At 41.4% G+C, this 14,128-nt stretch overlaps 1 protein-coding gene across 1 annotated transcript in view; it reads left to right on the top strand.

Moving 5' to 3' along the window:
• BUB1 (BUB1 mitotic checkpoint serine/threonine kinase) overlaps window positions 1–14,128 on the top strand; it is a 64,349-nt gene that overhangs the window by 37,242 nt on the left and 12,979 nt on the right. Inside the window, exons 16-19 of the mRNA XM_049857187.1 lie at window positions 2,248–2,425; window positions 8,273–8,360; window positions 11,198–11,439; window positions 13,894–14,037. Coding sequence (XP_049713144.1) covers window positions 2,248–2,425; window positions 8,273–8,360; window positions 11,198–11,439; window positions 13,894–14,037 — 652 coding nt within the window. The remainder of the gene's footprint in view (window positions 1–2,247; window positions 2,426–8,272; window positions 8,361–11,197; window positions 11,440–13,893; window positions 14,038–14,128) is intronic.

Below are 14,128 nucleotides of genomic sequence, written 5' to 3'. Positions count from 1 at the left end.
TTTTCTCTCCACTGAGCCGCTCTGGCTGTCATGTTGCAGAGAGTTGGCCCTATGGACACCCATTTACCCTTGCTGAGAAGCTGTGCTAAACCCTGGTTTTTGTTTTTAATTCCACAGTGGATTCTTTTGAATAAACTATTTACCTAGTCCTCTAACCCATCTGATAAACTGTTTGACCTTTTTCTTAAAACTATTCCAGTTAATGGACTAGATTTCAAATATCATGGTATCATTTCATAGGTGCATTTTACTAAATGTGAATTCAACTCTGTGTTCTTTGACCAGAAAAAAAACACAATGCATTTTCCTGGCCCTTTATTCAGTGTCCTGAGAAAGCAACCAAACAGTTTTTCCTCCGGCATTGGTAGAGATCTGCTGAAATGTATGGAGACAATGCAGTATATGTAAGAAGCATTTGTGACATTTTATAGGCAACTGAAGGAGTTTGGCAAATATGAGTCTGCAGTTTCTGTCTTTAGGCACAGACCCTAAAACTTGACTTCTGCACTCAATAGATGATTCTAGGGCTGGGGCAGGGAAAATACAAGATTAAAAAAAAAAGAAGAAGATAAGAAAAAGCTTGGGGCATGTCAAGAGGACACAAAACCAACCGGAATGAGTCAGTAGCCAAAAATAAACAATTTAAGCAAAAAATAAATGGAATAAAGTTGTATGGGGGTTATAACCAAAAAAATAAATATCCATAGATATAAATGCACACTCTCCCCACTTATGGACGTGGTTAGGTTCCAAACGTTCTGTGGAAATGGAGGATGACCACATCAGATCATAAAGTGGAGGATGACTACATCAAATCATAAAGTGGAGGATGACTAACTACATCAGATCATAAAGTGGAGGATGACTACGTCATTACATAACTGCCAAACCACTGAGAATCAGTGGCCTAGCCAAGTTGGCACAACCTTAACCATCACAACCAGCATTGTTCTCACTTCACACTTCAGCGTTTGTTACGGCCAGGCATACGTTATGAACGTGTAAAGTAGTTAGGATAGTAGAATAGTAGATTTTTTGCTGTTGTCATAAATGGAACATTTTGAATAAGGATATAGTCGATAAGTGAGAAGGTGTAAATGGGAGAGAAAGGACAAATCTTCCTTACAAAAGAATTCCAAATAATACATATAGAAGGAATGAGTAGCAATAGAAAACTGCCATTAGAACGCCACAGTAATAACTGCTACTGAGAAGATACACGGGTGAATTCTAAAATTAGTGGGTGAAACTTTAAGAAACAGGATATTTGTATGGCCTCAAAATATCTCCCTCCAGTTATTTGTTGATTACTGAGGTGGTTTTAATACATGTCCACAAATTCTCTGATATTCCTGTCTCCAGAAGGTAGATCTTAATTCCCTTCTCCTTCAGTATGGGCTGAACTTAGTGACTTGCTTCCAACAAAAAGAATATAGAAAGGGGAAGATAGTAACTTTTTTCCAGTGCAGAAACCGGGAATGTGCTGCCTTGACCAACTGTTGGGGTTAATCTCACCAGTAATAAACTGTGTTGCTGTCATGTATCCCCTAATACGCTATAATGAAAAAGGCGCTTTACTTGTAGTATTCTTCCCAAAAATGTATAACCAATCTAATTGTGTGAAATCATCATATAAGTCCAAAATGAAGAAACGTTCTACATAGTTCCTGACCTGTAGTTTTCAAAAGCATCAGTGCAAGAATGACTAGGAAAGACTGATAAACTGTCACAGACTGGAGGGGACTAAGAAGACATGACCACTAACCGCTACACGGTGTCAAGACTGGACCCTGGAACAGAAGGGGGCCGTTCGAGGGGAAATGTTGAAGTCCAGATAAACTCTGTAGCTGATAGTATCGTATCAGTCAGTTTGTTAGTTTTCACAAATGTACCATGGTTATAGGAGACGCTGTCGTTAGAAGAAGCTTGGTAAAGGGAACTCTCTCTACAACCTTTGTAACTTTTCTGTAAATTTAAACTTTATAATTTAAAAAAAAATGTCAAAATTAAAAACAAGCAAAAACTCAGTACTTGCATGAGATGTGATTCCTCTGGGGTATGTTAATGACAAAGCGTTCCAGGTCTGGGAGAAAGAACAGAACAATGATGGCCTTGGCTCTGTGTTAGCCAGGGGTCGACACCTGTTTCTTCTTTAGTTTCTTAGTTTTTTAAATGTCTTAAAAGGTTTCGTGGATGAAAAAGGGAAAGTTGCTTTTTTTTTTTTTTTCATTTCGTCCTCTTTTGTAGGAAGTGCCTGCTCACACTGACGAGTTTTTGGATGATTCAACTGTTTGGGGTATCCGCTGCGACAAAACCCTGGCACCCGTTCCTAAGACCACAGGAGACTTTACATCTGCTGCTCAGCTCGCATCGACCCCGTTCCACAAACTCCCGGTGGAGTCAGCAAACGCTCTAGAAGATAAAGGTGTTTGCTACGTTATTTTAGAGTCTGTTTTCTGCCAACTCTGATTCTTTATTATAGTTTTCTTCTTGAAAATTCTAAATGAGAAGTTTGAAAGCCATAAAGAGAAAACATAATATTTGTTCATTGTATTATTATCTATATGATTTTTTCTTTTGGCAGGCTGTCTGCATCAAGTCTGTGCATTTCTAAAATTTAAGAACTTAGATTATAGGTAGAACAAGGGAAAAACCTATCAGAGCATTTAAAGGCAAATATTACACTGTCCACCCAGTTGTATGTTAGCTGCCATCGAGTTGCCACCTGACTCTTGGTGACCCCGTGCACAGCTGAACGAATCGCTGCTTGGTCTTGCTCTATCCCCAAGATAGGTTGCGGATCTGACTGTTGTGATCCGTAGGGTTTCCACTGGCTGATTTTCAGAAGCAGGTTGCCGGGCCCCTCTTCCTAGTCACCTTCGTCTGAGAGCTTCACCGACACAGGTGTCGGCTATACGTGAGTTGCGTTGGCTGGGACGCAAACCCAGGCCTCCCTCGTGGGAGGCAGGAATTCCACCGCTGAGCTAGCAGTGCCTCATCCTGACTGTATGGTGTGTGTTTATTTCACAGTAAACGAAAAGGCCACTGTGGACAGATTACTTGACTGCTAAAAATAATGGAAACCAATATGTTCTAATTAATAAGCATAACAAATAGCCAATTTTTTATTTCTTGTTATTTGTCTACAGATTTTATTATTTAGAGCTATAGTACAGCCAAGTACTACACTTAGAAAATTACGTTTTCCTGCTTTTTTTTTTTTTCAGTGATCTGACTCCAACAGAATAATGAAAAAGCTCATGGTCCTTATTTCCTTTTAAGAGACCTTTATAGGTCTGAATTGAACCCTAATATATAGCTTTGTTGTTTGGCACAGATAATTATTAGTATATTTAGTGCCAACCTATAAAACATGTGCTGTGAGATCAGGGGCCACTTTACCATTTTCATGACTACTACTATACCAGCCAGACTGTATCACTGCTGGCAGTTTTTTTTTTTTACTAGCAATTGCTCACCAAAGCAATAATGAAATATCTGCCATGAGAATTTCACTTCTGTGGATGGAAGCATATTTCAGTGTGAAGTCAGAGTCTTCTAGACCTAAAAGTATTTGACTGAGGAGTAAAAATTTTTTCTTAAAGAACTACCATATGTTGTATTTCTTTTAGAATTTTAAAGGAGAGTACAACTGAAACTTGGACAGTTGTCAAGTACCCTCCCAAATTTGCCACTTCAATTTTTTAAAAATTAAACATTTTCCATTAGGGAAAACTAGTTTAATCCATCAAGAGTCTTTCAAAAAGTCAATGTTGGCTGTTCTTTTTAGAGTATTTGTCACTTTGGTTTTATAAACAGAAGGTAATGTCCTAGTACTAAAAAGTATTAGCACTTGTTCAGTGAGGCAGTGTCTCATAAAATTTAATCCAGTGTTAGCATCACTCGGTAGTTTATTTTACGGTTCTGCCCTGTCCGCTTTATGCCATGCCCTGGACCCTTTTTTCTTGAAGGAGTGTTACTAGATTACATGTATAGAGTTTAAGTGCTCATATATATTAATGCTGCATTTTTACACCAGCAATGCACACCTTCTACATTTGTTGGCCAAACATGCCCTCCCCCACCAGGCTCTTTCATAAGTGCTGCTATGTCCATTTTTTTTAACCTGTTGCTGTAAAAAAAATTAGCATAACACACTTACGAATGTAAGGGGAGGACACAGTTGGCAAACAAATTTAGAAAAAAAAAATAGAAGGCATGCATTTGCATAAAAGTACAGTAGTAGAATTTTTAAGCGATTTTTCTTCCTATTTAAAAAATTTTATAGCATGTTTTCCACCACTCATCTATCACTACTTTCTCTTACTGCAGTGGCTTCTTGCTGTGATAGTGGAAGCCATGCCATCAGTATTTCAAATACCAACAGGGCCACCCTTGGTGGACAGGTTTCCGTGGCGCTTCCAGACTAACGGACTAGGAAGAAGGACCTGGTGATCTACTTCTGAAGAAATTGGCCAGTGAAAACTTCATGGATCCCAGTGGAACATTGTCTGATACAGTGCCGAAAGATGAGCCACTCATGTTGGAAGACATTAAAGTATGACTGCCTCCTCAAAGTAGAGTCCACCCTAATGACGTGGATGGAGTAAAGCTTTCAGGACCTTCATTTGTTGATGTGGCATGACTCAAAATGAGAAGAAACAGCTGCAAACATCCATTAGTAATCATACATGAAATGTACGAAGTGTGAACCAAGGAAAATTAGAAGTTGTCAGAAATTAAGTGGGATGCTTGAAGATCAATATCCTAGGCGTTAGTGAGCTGAAATGGACTGGTATTGGCCATTTTCTATCAGATAGTCATATGGTCTACTACACCGGAAATGATAAATCGAAGAGGAATGGTGTTGCATTCATTGTCCAAAAGAACATTTCAAGATCTGTCCTGAAGTACAACACTGTCAGTGGTTGGATAATATCCATACGCCTACAAGGAAGACCAGTTAACATGACTATTCAAATTTACGCACCGACTGCTAATGCCAAAGTTGAAGAAATTGAAGATTTTTGCTAACTTCTGCAGTCTGAAATTGATCAAAACATGCAGTCAAGATGCACTGATAATTACTGGTGATTGGAATGTAAAAGTTAGAAACAAAGAAGAAGGATCAGTAGTTAGAAAATATGGCATTGGTGATAGAAACAACACCAGAGATTGTATGATAGAATTTCGCAAGACCAATGACTTCTGCATCAGAAATATCTTTTTTCAACAACATAAACAGTAACTACACACATGAACCTCACCAGATGAAATACACAGGAATCAAATCAACTTCATCTGTGCAAAGAGACAACGGAAAAGCTCAGTATCATCAGTCAGAATAAGGCCGGGGCTGTTGCATTATAGAGAGAACAACTAGAGTCACATAACAATGTGTGTATAAATTTTTGTATGAGAAACTAACTTGAGGTGTAAACTTTCACTTAAAGCACAATTAAAAAAAGAGTAAGGCCGGGGGCTGACTACGGAACAGACTGTTAATAGCTCATAGGCGAGGTCAAGTCGAAGCTGAAGAAAATTAAAACAAGTCCATGAGAGTCAAAGTACGACCTTGAATATATATATCTCACCTGAATTTAGAGACCATCTCAAGAATAGATTTGACGTGTTGAACACTAACGACTTGAAGCCCAGACAAGTTACGGAATAACATCAAGGACATCATACATGTATAAGGTCATTAAAAACATAGGAAAGAAAGAAAAGACCAAAATGGATGTCAAAAGAGACTCTGAAACTTGCTCTTGAACATTGAGTAGCTGAAACAAAAGGAATAAATGATGAAGTAAAAGAGCAGAACGGAAGATTTCACAGGGCGGCTCAAGAAGACCAAGTATTATGATGGAATGTGCAAAGACATGAAGTTAGAAAACCGAAAGGGAAGAACACTATCAGCATTTCTCGGGCTGAAAAAACTGAAGAAAAAATTCAAGCCTTGAACTGCAATATTGAAGGACTCTGTGGCACAGTGGTTCAGAGCTCAGCTGCTAACCAAAGGTCAGCAGTTGAAATCCACCAGCTGCTCCTCGGAAACTCTATGGGGCAGTTCTACTCTGTCCAGTAGGGGTGCTGAGTCAGAACTGATTCGACGACAGAGGGTTTGGTTTGGTTTTTATGGGCAAAATGTCGAATGACTCAGGAAGCATCAAAAGAAGATGGAAGAAATACACAGAGTCACTGTTCCAAAAAGAAGTGGTTGACATTCAGCCATTTCAGGAGGTAGTGTATGATCAAGAACCGATGGTACTGAAAGAAGAAGTGAAAGCTGCAACGAAGGCATTGGCAAAAAAACAAGGCTCCAGAAACAGAATATCAATTGAGATGTTGCAACAAGCAGATGCAACACTGTAAGCAGTCGTATATGTCAAAAAATTTGGAAGAGAGCTACCCGGCCAGCTGACCGGAAGAGACCCACATATGCAACCATCCTAAAGAGAGGCCGCCCAGCGGCATGTGGAAGTTACCGTACAGTATGTTTAACATCACAGGCAAGGAAAATTCTGCAGAAGATAATGCAAAAACTGTTCCAGCAGTACATTGACAGGAACATGCGATGACGGAAATCGTTGCTGATGTCACGTGGATCCTGGCTGAAAGCAGAGAATACCAGAAGGATGTTTACCTGTGTTTTATTGACTATGCAAAGGCATTCGACTGTGTGGATCATAACAGATTGTGGATAACACTGCGAAGAATGGAAATCCCAGAACACTTAATTGTGCTCATAAAGAACCTGTACATAGAACAAGAGGCAGTTGTTCAAACAGAACAAAGGGGATACCGCGTGGTTTAAAATTAGGAAAAGTGGATCCGTTCAGACAGAACAAGGGGACACTGCATAGCTTAAAATCAGGAAAAGTATGTGTCAGGGTTGTATCCTTTCACCATACTTACTCAATCTACATTGTTGTTGTTTTGTTCTTGTTAGGTGCCATCGAGCCAGTTCTGATTCATAACCCCATGTACAACAGAACAAAACACTGCCCGGTCCAGTGCCATCCTTAAAATTGTTGTTATGCTTGAGCCCATTGTTGCAGCCACTCTTTCAATCCATCTCGTCAGGGGGCTTCCTCTTTTCTGCTGACCCTGTACTTCACCAAGCATGAGGTCCTTCTGCAGGGACTGATCCCTCCTGACAATATGTCCAAAGTATGTAAGATGCGGTCTCACCATCCTTCTAAGGAGCATTCTGGTTGTACTTCTTTCAAGACAGATTTGTTCGTTCTTTTGGCAGTCCATGGTATATTGAATATTCTTTGCCGGCACCACAATTCAAAGGCGTCAATTCAACCTGTATGCTGAGCAAATAATTCGAGAAGCTGGACTATATGAAGAACGGGGCATCAGGATTGGAGGAAGACAGCTGGCAGTATGCAGATAACACAGCCTTGCTTGCTGAAGGTGAGGAGGACTAACTGAGGAAAATCAAAGAGTATAGCCTTCAGTGTGGATTGTACCTCAAGATAAAAATCCTCACAACTGGACCAATAAGCCATATCATGATAAACAGAGAAAAGATTGAAGTTGTCAAGGATTTCATTTTACCTGGATCCACAATCACTACCCAGGGAATCAGTCAGGAAATCAAACGACATACTGTATTTGGGAAAACTACCGAAAAGACCACTTTAAAGTGTTGAAAAACGAAGATGTCAGTTTGAGGTCTGAGGTGTGCCTGACCCAAGCCGTGGTGTTTTCAGTCGCCTCCTTCGCCTGTGTTTTCAAGCACCTCATATGCATATGAAAGCTGGGCAATGAATAAAGAAGACGGCAGAAGAATCGAGGCATTTGAATTATGGTCTTGGGGATGAATATTGAATAAACTACAGACTGTCAGAAGAATGAACACATGTGTCTTGGAAGAAGTCCAGCCACAGTGCTCCCTTAGAATCAAGGACGGCAAGCCCACGTCTCACGCACCTTGAACATGTTATCAGGAGGGATCAGTTTCTGGAGAAGGACCTCGTGTTTGGTAAAGATCAGCAAAAAAAAAAAAAAGACTCTCAACTAGATGGATTGACACAGTGGCTCTAAGAATGGGCCCAAACATTGCACACAGGGCCGCTGTGAGTAGGAACTGACTTAATGGCACCTAACAACAACCAAAATAGCATATTCTACTATAGGAACGCAATTCTGAAATCATAATGAAAGTCAGTATAAAAAAAAATCCCAGACTTTGAAACCATATCAAAGTGTGTGTGTGGTGTGTGTTTATAATGTGTTTGTAATTTTCTCTGTATTTCAGAAAATATGGTAGCACAACAGTGTACCCATGTGACTTTGGATTGCGGGGAAGAAAACACAGTGGAGACCTCAAAAACCAGAAAGTTCAGGTATTGTGAGGTTTTACGTAGTTCTGTCAGTTTCTCCGTTTTCATTGTAGCATAATTTTTAAACTACAATAGAATACCTAATCCTAGCCCTTAAAGGTTGATACAGTTTCTTTGTTCATTTTTAGTTTTAAGGCCGAGAGTACTTTATGTGGATAAAAACACAATGATGACCCTAGACAGTCGACATACCAGGGCAGGGAGAGAAGAGCTGAGGCCTTAGAGCGGGTCTGGGGAGCATTGTGTCACGGCTGACGTCTGCTCATTTTGTGAGCAGACCTGCAGGTGCTGTTACCAGCCGCAATGCTGCAGGACTGAGCAAGCACCTCACTGCTTCCCCGTTCCCGTTGTAATTGAAGAAATCAGTAAGCTGCTTTTAAGTGGAGGTGGGGGGTAGAAATGTTGAAGCCCCTTAGATACTGGGACACAGGACAGGTTTGCCATAAAGTAATGCTTTGGAGAAGTGAAATTCCACGGTGTCTGAATAGGCTGCCAAAGGTACTAGATGAGAAGAAGTAGCTACCATCCTTTGGGTTCTTACGCTTTTTATGTACTGTGTCCTCTAACGAAGCCTTAGAGTAACTTCAGGGTAAGAACTATCCCCCCCACTGCCCACCCACCCACAGGTGAAGAAACCAGGTCTTGGAAGGCTGACAGGTGACCTGAAGTCATAGGGCTTCTAAGTGGCAGAACTGGGTTTGAAGTCTTATCTCTCTGACTTCAGAAGCCTTGCTCTCACTACTATCTCTACTGCCACTTCTTACCAAAAACTTCTTATTGGAAGTGTTATCTGAACTAAGATGTCAGAAAGTAAATAAATGAATAAAGGATATGAGCAAAATTTACAAAGGAAAAATTAGCTAGTAAACATGTTAAAAAATGGTTAACTCAATCAAATTAATACAAATTAAAAAAATTTTGCCTTTTGATTTACAAAGTGTACCCAGTGAGCACAGTCTGCACTGCCTACCAGTAGTGCTCTTTCTGTATTCAGCTAAACCCTTCGACTTAGACTTCCATAGGGTACGCTTGGATGTATGGAAGTCTGTGAGAAGAATCTAGGACAAAAGTCAAGTGCCAGCAGGAGACACACTGTCCGAGGGACTGTTTTTTTTTTTTGGCCCTATGTGATCATTCAGGTGTGAGGAGATGAGACTCCCAGGAGTCCAGCAGCAGGAGCCTCCCTCACTCCCAAGGCTTATCTCCTCAGACGGCAGTAGCTCTCTGAACCACTCTAGAGATTTAACTTAAGGTTCTCCCCAAGGGACAGCCCCCTTAGGAGCCATCACACTCAAGAAAGCCTGAAGCTATATGGCTGCCCAGCAGGTATTTATAGTGCTCCCAGCCGAGATGCAGTTTACCACGAGGGTCATTTTTACCATAAGCAGTCATAAAAGAGTGACATTATACTTTTTCAGGTTTCCAGGGAGAAGAGCTACAAAGTTAAACAAAAGTCAGACTTTGGTGCAGAAGGGAGAGGGCTTTGTTGTCATCTGTGCACCCACAATGAATTGGGCACTCAGGTGGCTAGCAGCAAGGCACATGGATTTGAAAACAGCTTTCTCAGTGTGTGTGGACACCTGTTTTTGAATGATATGAAACATTGGGAACATTTTCAGTATCTAAGAAGCGTGGAATTGTTAGACGCTAACATACATCTGCTGGATTAAACTCTGTAGGGTCATTACAGCCCACGGTCCGGCAGGCGACACCACCTTTACCAGGTCATCATCACCTCACCAGCGATAAGTGGTGTTGACATCGTGTGCCCTGGCTAGGATGATGGCACTTCACCTCTGATATTCTTTCCCAAAACCCACAACCACAGCTTAGTCCTGAGGAAAAGATTAGGGAAACCCAACTTGAGAGACATTCTACAAAATACCTGGCCAGTATTCCTGAAGACTGTTACGGTCTTGGGAAACTGGGGAAGACAGAAACTTCAGACGAGAAAAGAAAAAGGAGGCATAAGAACTAAATGCAGCATAGTGTCCTGAATGGATCCTAGAGCAGAAAAAGGACCGGTGAAATGTGGTCAGGTCTGGAGTCTAGTTAACAGTGATGGAGCAATGTTGGTACCGTGGTGATGGGAGATAACACTATGGGAAACTGGGCAAGGAGTGTGTGAGAATTCTCTATTATCTTTGCAGCATTTCTGTAAATCTACAACTCTTCCAAAAAGTTTATTTTAAAAAAATGTGGCAGGGAAAATAGCAGCATATGAAATTACATGTATAAATGCATATGTATTTGAAACTGTGTGTGTATGTATGTGTTCATGTCTGTCTTCACGTATGTATACACATGTACATATGTGTTTATGTCTGTGTCTATATGTCTTTATATGTGTGTACGTGTACGTGTGACCACCTACGTGTATCTGCATGTATGTGTGTGTCTGTGTGTATGAAAATGTACCAGATGGTAGGTTATGGGATTATGGTTGGCATTTCCCATTTGTCTCTGTTATGAATGAGGTCAGTTTTGGAATAAAGTTAAATATTCAGTCTTGATTACAGTAACAATGCTGAGAGGACAACTTGGGGGAAATCTGTCCATCCCTCCTGACATTGCCTACTAGAGAAAATGCAGTGTATCACCTCACCTACTCGTCTGCTGTAGCACCATGACTTTGATTAGTTCTCTGTATATGGTATTAACTGTATTTGCATACATTTGTTGTCTATAAAAAATGCTTTAATCAACTCATTTTCTCAGGCAGTTCGTTAGTTCTAGAATGAAAAGAAAACTTTTCAAATCCAATAGTCTTCTAATCACATGGTGTTTTCTTGTTTGGTTGCTTTTTTCCCCACTTTTCTCTGTCCTGTTTACTCGTCTAGTCCGATTCAAGAAGGAAGCCCAGAACAAGCATTACCCATAGATGTGCCCTCAGCACCCGTACTCGGTCAGAGCCAGCCTGCGGCAGGTGGTGTGCTCACCAGCGAGGCAGAGCGGTGCCTTGAGGCTTGTAAACTCACAGACACTGATGTCGCCATGGAGGAAGACCCGCCAGGCGCCAGGCCCGCTGGGCTCCACGCAGAACGGATGCAGAGTAGCTCAGCCGGAAACGTGGCTGCTTCAAGTATGAACACAGGCTCAATTGTGCTGTTGACTGGGGACAGTAGCAGGGGAGACCTGTCCCGTGAATGAATCTCAGAACCGGGGTTTGAATGTCACTGGGTGCGACACGAGTTCGGATGTGCCTAGGGCGAGGGCATCACACGAGGTGCAGCGGTGTCATACCCAGAGGGAAAGTTGATCCATTTCTGATTTTAGAAGATAACAAAATAGCTACCGTTTGAGGAGGAAGTGAGAACTTCACTAGGGCTGCTAAACAAAAGGTTGGCAGTTCGAATCCACCAGGCGCTCCTTGGAAAATCTGGGGCAGTTATACTCTGTCCTGTAGGGTCGCCGTGAGTTGGAATCAGTTTGACAGCATTGGGTTTGTTCTTGTTTTTTTTAATATGTGCTAGCCCTTTTTCATTTAGTACTGTTACCCTCAACAAGATGGATTAACGCAGGGCCTGCAACAGTGGGCTTAAATGTAGCATCAATTTTGAGGATGGCACAGGACCAGGCATCGTTTTGTCCTGTTGTACACAGGGAGACTTTACGGCATCTAACAATAACAACGGCCTCATTTTACAGAAAAGTAAATTGAGGCCAGCCTAGGATTAAAGAAAACCACTGTTACATAGAATAGTCTTGCATAGTAGTTAACAGAGACTCTGGAGATAGACTGGCTGGGTTCTTATCCTTGCTCCTCGCTGTCTTGGTCATCCAGTGCTGCTGTAACAGAAATACCATAAGTGGATGGCTTTAACAAAGAGAAATTTATTTCCTCACAGTAAAGCAGGCTAAAGTTCAAATTCAGGGCATAGGCTTCTGGGCAAGGTCCTTGTCCTCAATCATCCCCCAGTCGAGAAGCTTCTCAGGCGTAGGGACCCTGGGTCCAAAGGACGCACTCTGCTCTAGATGTTGCTTTCTTGGTGGTACAAGGTCTCCAACTCTGCTTCCTTCCCTTTTTATCTCTTGAGAGAGAAAAAGTGGTGCAGGCTACACCCCAGGGAAACTCCCTTTACATTGGATCAGGGATATGACCTGATTATAAAGGATGTTCAAATCCCACCCTAATCCTCTGTAACATAAAATTATAATCACAAAATGGAGGACAACCACACAATACTGGAAATCATGGCCCAGCCAAACTGATAGACACATATTTTGGGGGGACATAATTCAATCCATGATACTTGCTTAAGCAGACATGTGAGCTTGGCCAAGATCACTCAGCTTTTTACGCCTCTCTTTCCTTGCCTGTAAAGTGATACGATGGTGCTAGTACTGACCTAAGGAGTGCTGGCGGCACAATGGTTAAGAGCTCGGCTGCTAACTGAAAGGTCAGCAGTTCAAATCCACCGGGTGCTCCTTGGAAACTATGGGGCAGTTCTACTCTGTCCTGTAGGGTCACTATGAGTCAGAGTTGACTCGATGGCAACGGGTAAGGTAAGGTAAATACTGACCTAAGGAGCGCTGGTGGCGCAACGGCTAAGAGCTCGGCTGCTAACTGACATGTTGACAGTTGGAACCCGCTAGCTGCTCCATGGGTGAAAGATGTGGACATCTGTTTCTGTAAAGATCACAGCCTTGGAAACGCTGTGGGGCAGTTCTGCTCTGTCCTACAGGGTCACCGTGTTGGAATCAACTCGACAGCACGGGCTTAGTGCTGATTTCAGGGAATTTTTGTGAGAACCGAGGACGTTAATAAATGTAAAGCACTCAGAATAGTATGATGTACGTGCTCAATAAGAGCTGGCCATGTTGTGTTAGTCTGTGACAGTTGCTGCTAATAGTTTTATACCATTCTACATGGGAGAGAAACATTTTCTTCTTTAGTCAGAATTTATGTTTTTCAGGCTTTTTTTGTCACTTAATTTTTCGTACTTCATGTAGTGAATGCATTCAAAAAGCATAGGCTATATAAATATGCATAAATGTATACTCGTCCCTTTAAAAATGATTCCCTTTTGTAGACTCACAGTAAATCTCATACATACTGTTGGCATGAAGGTAGAGTAAGTATTAAAATGCAGTGTGTTTTATGCGTGTAAGTAGAAGAGCAACTTACAGACACATAGCTGTCTGAGAACATCAGAGGACCTCAGCCTACCTATCAGCCATGCACCCGTAAGCGTGTCAAAGGCAGAATCCAGCATTTCCGGCGAGCAGAGGAGATGGTTCTGCAGCAGGACAACAGGCTAACAACAGCGAAACAGTCTTCCGCACCCTACCCCCCCCCACAACTCCTGGTACTGGTGTCCTTTGTGACAACCAAGCATGGATCTAATTTGTAGACCTAAAATGGCGAATGATTGACTGCAGAACTACCAACTTTAACTTGTAAACAATGTTCCTTAAAGGATAGGGGTTTTGAAAGCTTACTTAATGGATGTCTCCACTTGTTTTATCCATAACGTCTTTAGTAAAATTATTAGGTACTAAATTTATTCTCCTTTTTTGTTCCTATTCCTTTAAGATTTCGTTGTTGAAAACCCGTGGGATGATACATTGATTCTCAAGCTTTTATCTGGGCTTTCTAAACCAGTGAGCACCTATCCAAATACTTTTGAATGGCAGTATAAACTTCCACCCATCAAGCCCAAGACTGAATTTCAATTGGGTAAGAATTATGTGGTTAATATAACTTTAAACTTTTGTGTCTCTGTGGGGAGTTGGTGGGAGAATTACTCATGTATGTGTAATTCTCCTCT

This window comes from Elephas maximus, chromosome 17 (assembly GCF_024166365.1).
Source record: "Elephas maximus indicus isolate mEleMax1 chromosome 17, mEleMax1 primary haplotype, whole genome shotgun sequence".
Classification (NCBI taxonomy): Eukaryota; Metazoa; Chordata; class Mammalia; order Proboscidea; family Elephantidae; genus Elephas; species Elephas maximus.
This window is presented reverse-complemented; position numbering and strand designations above follow the sequence as displayed.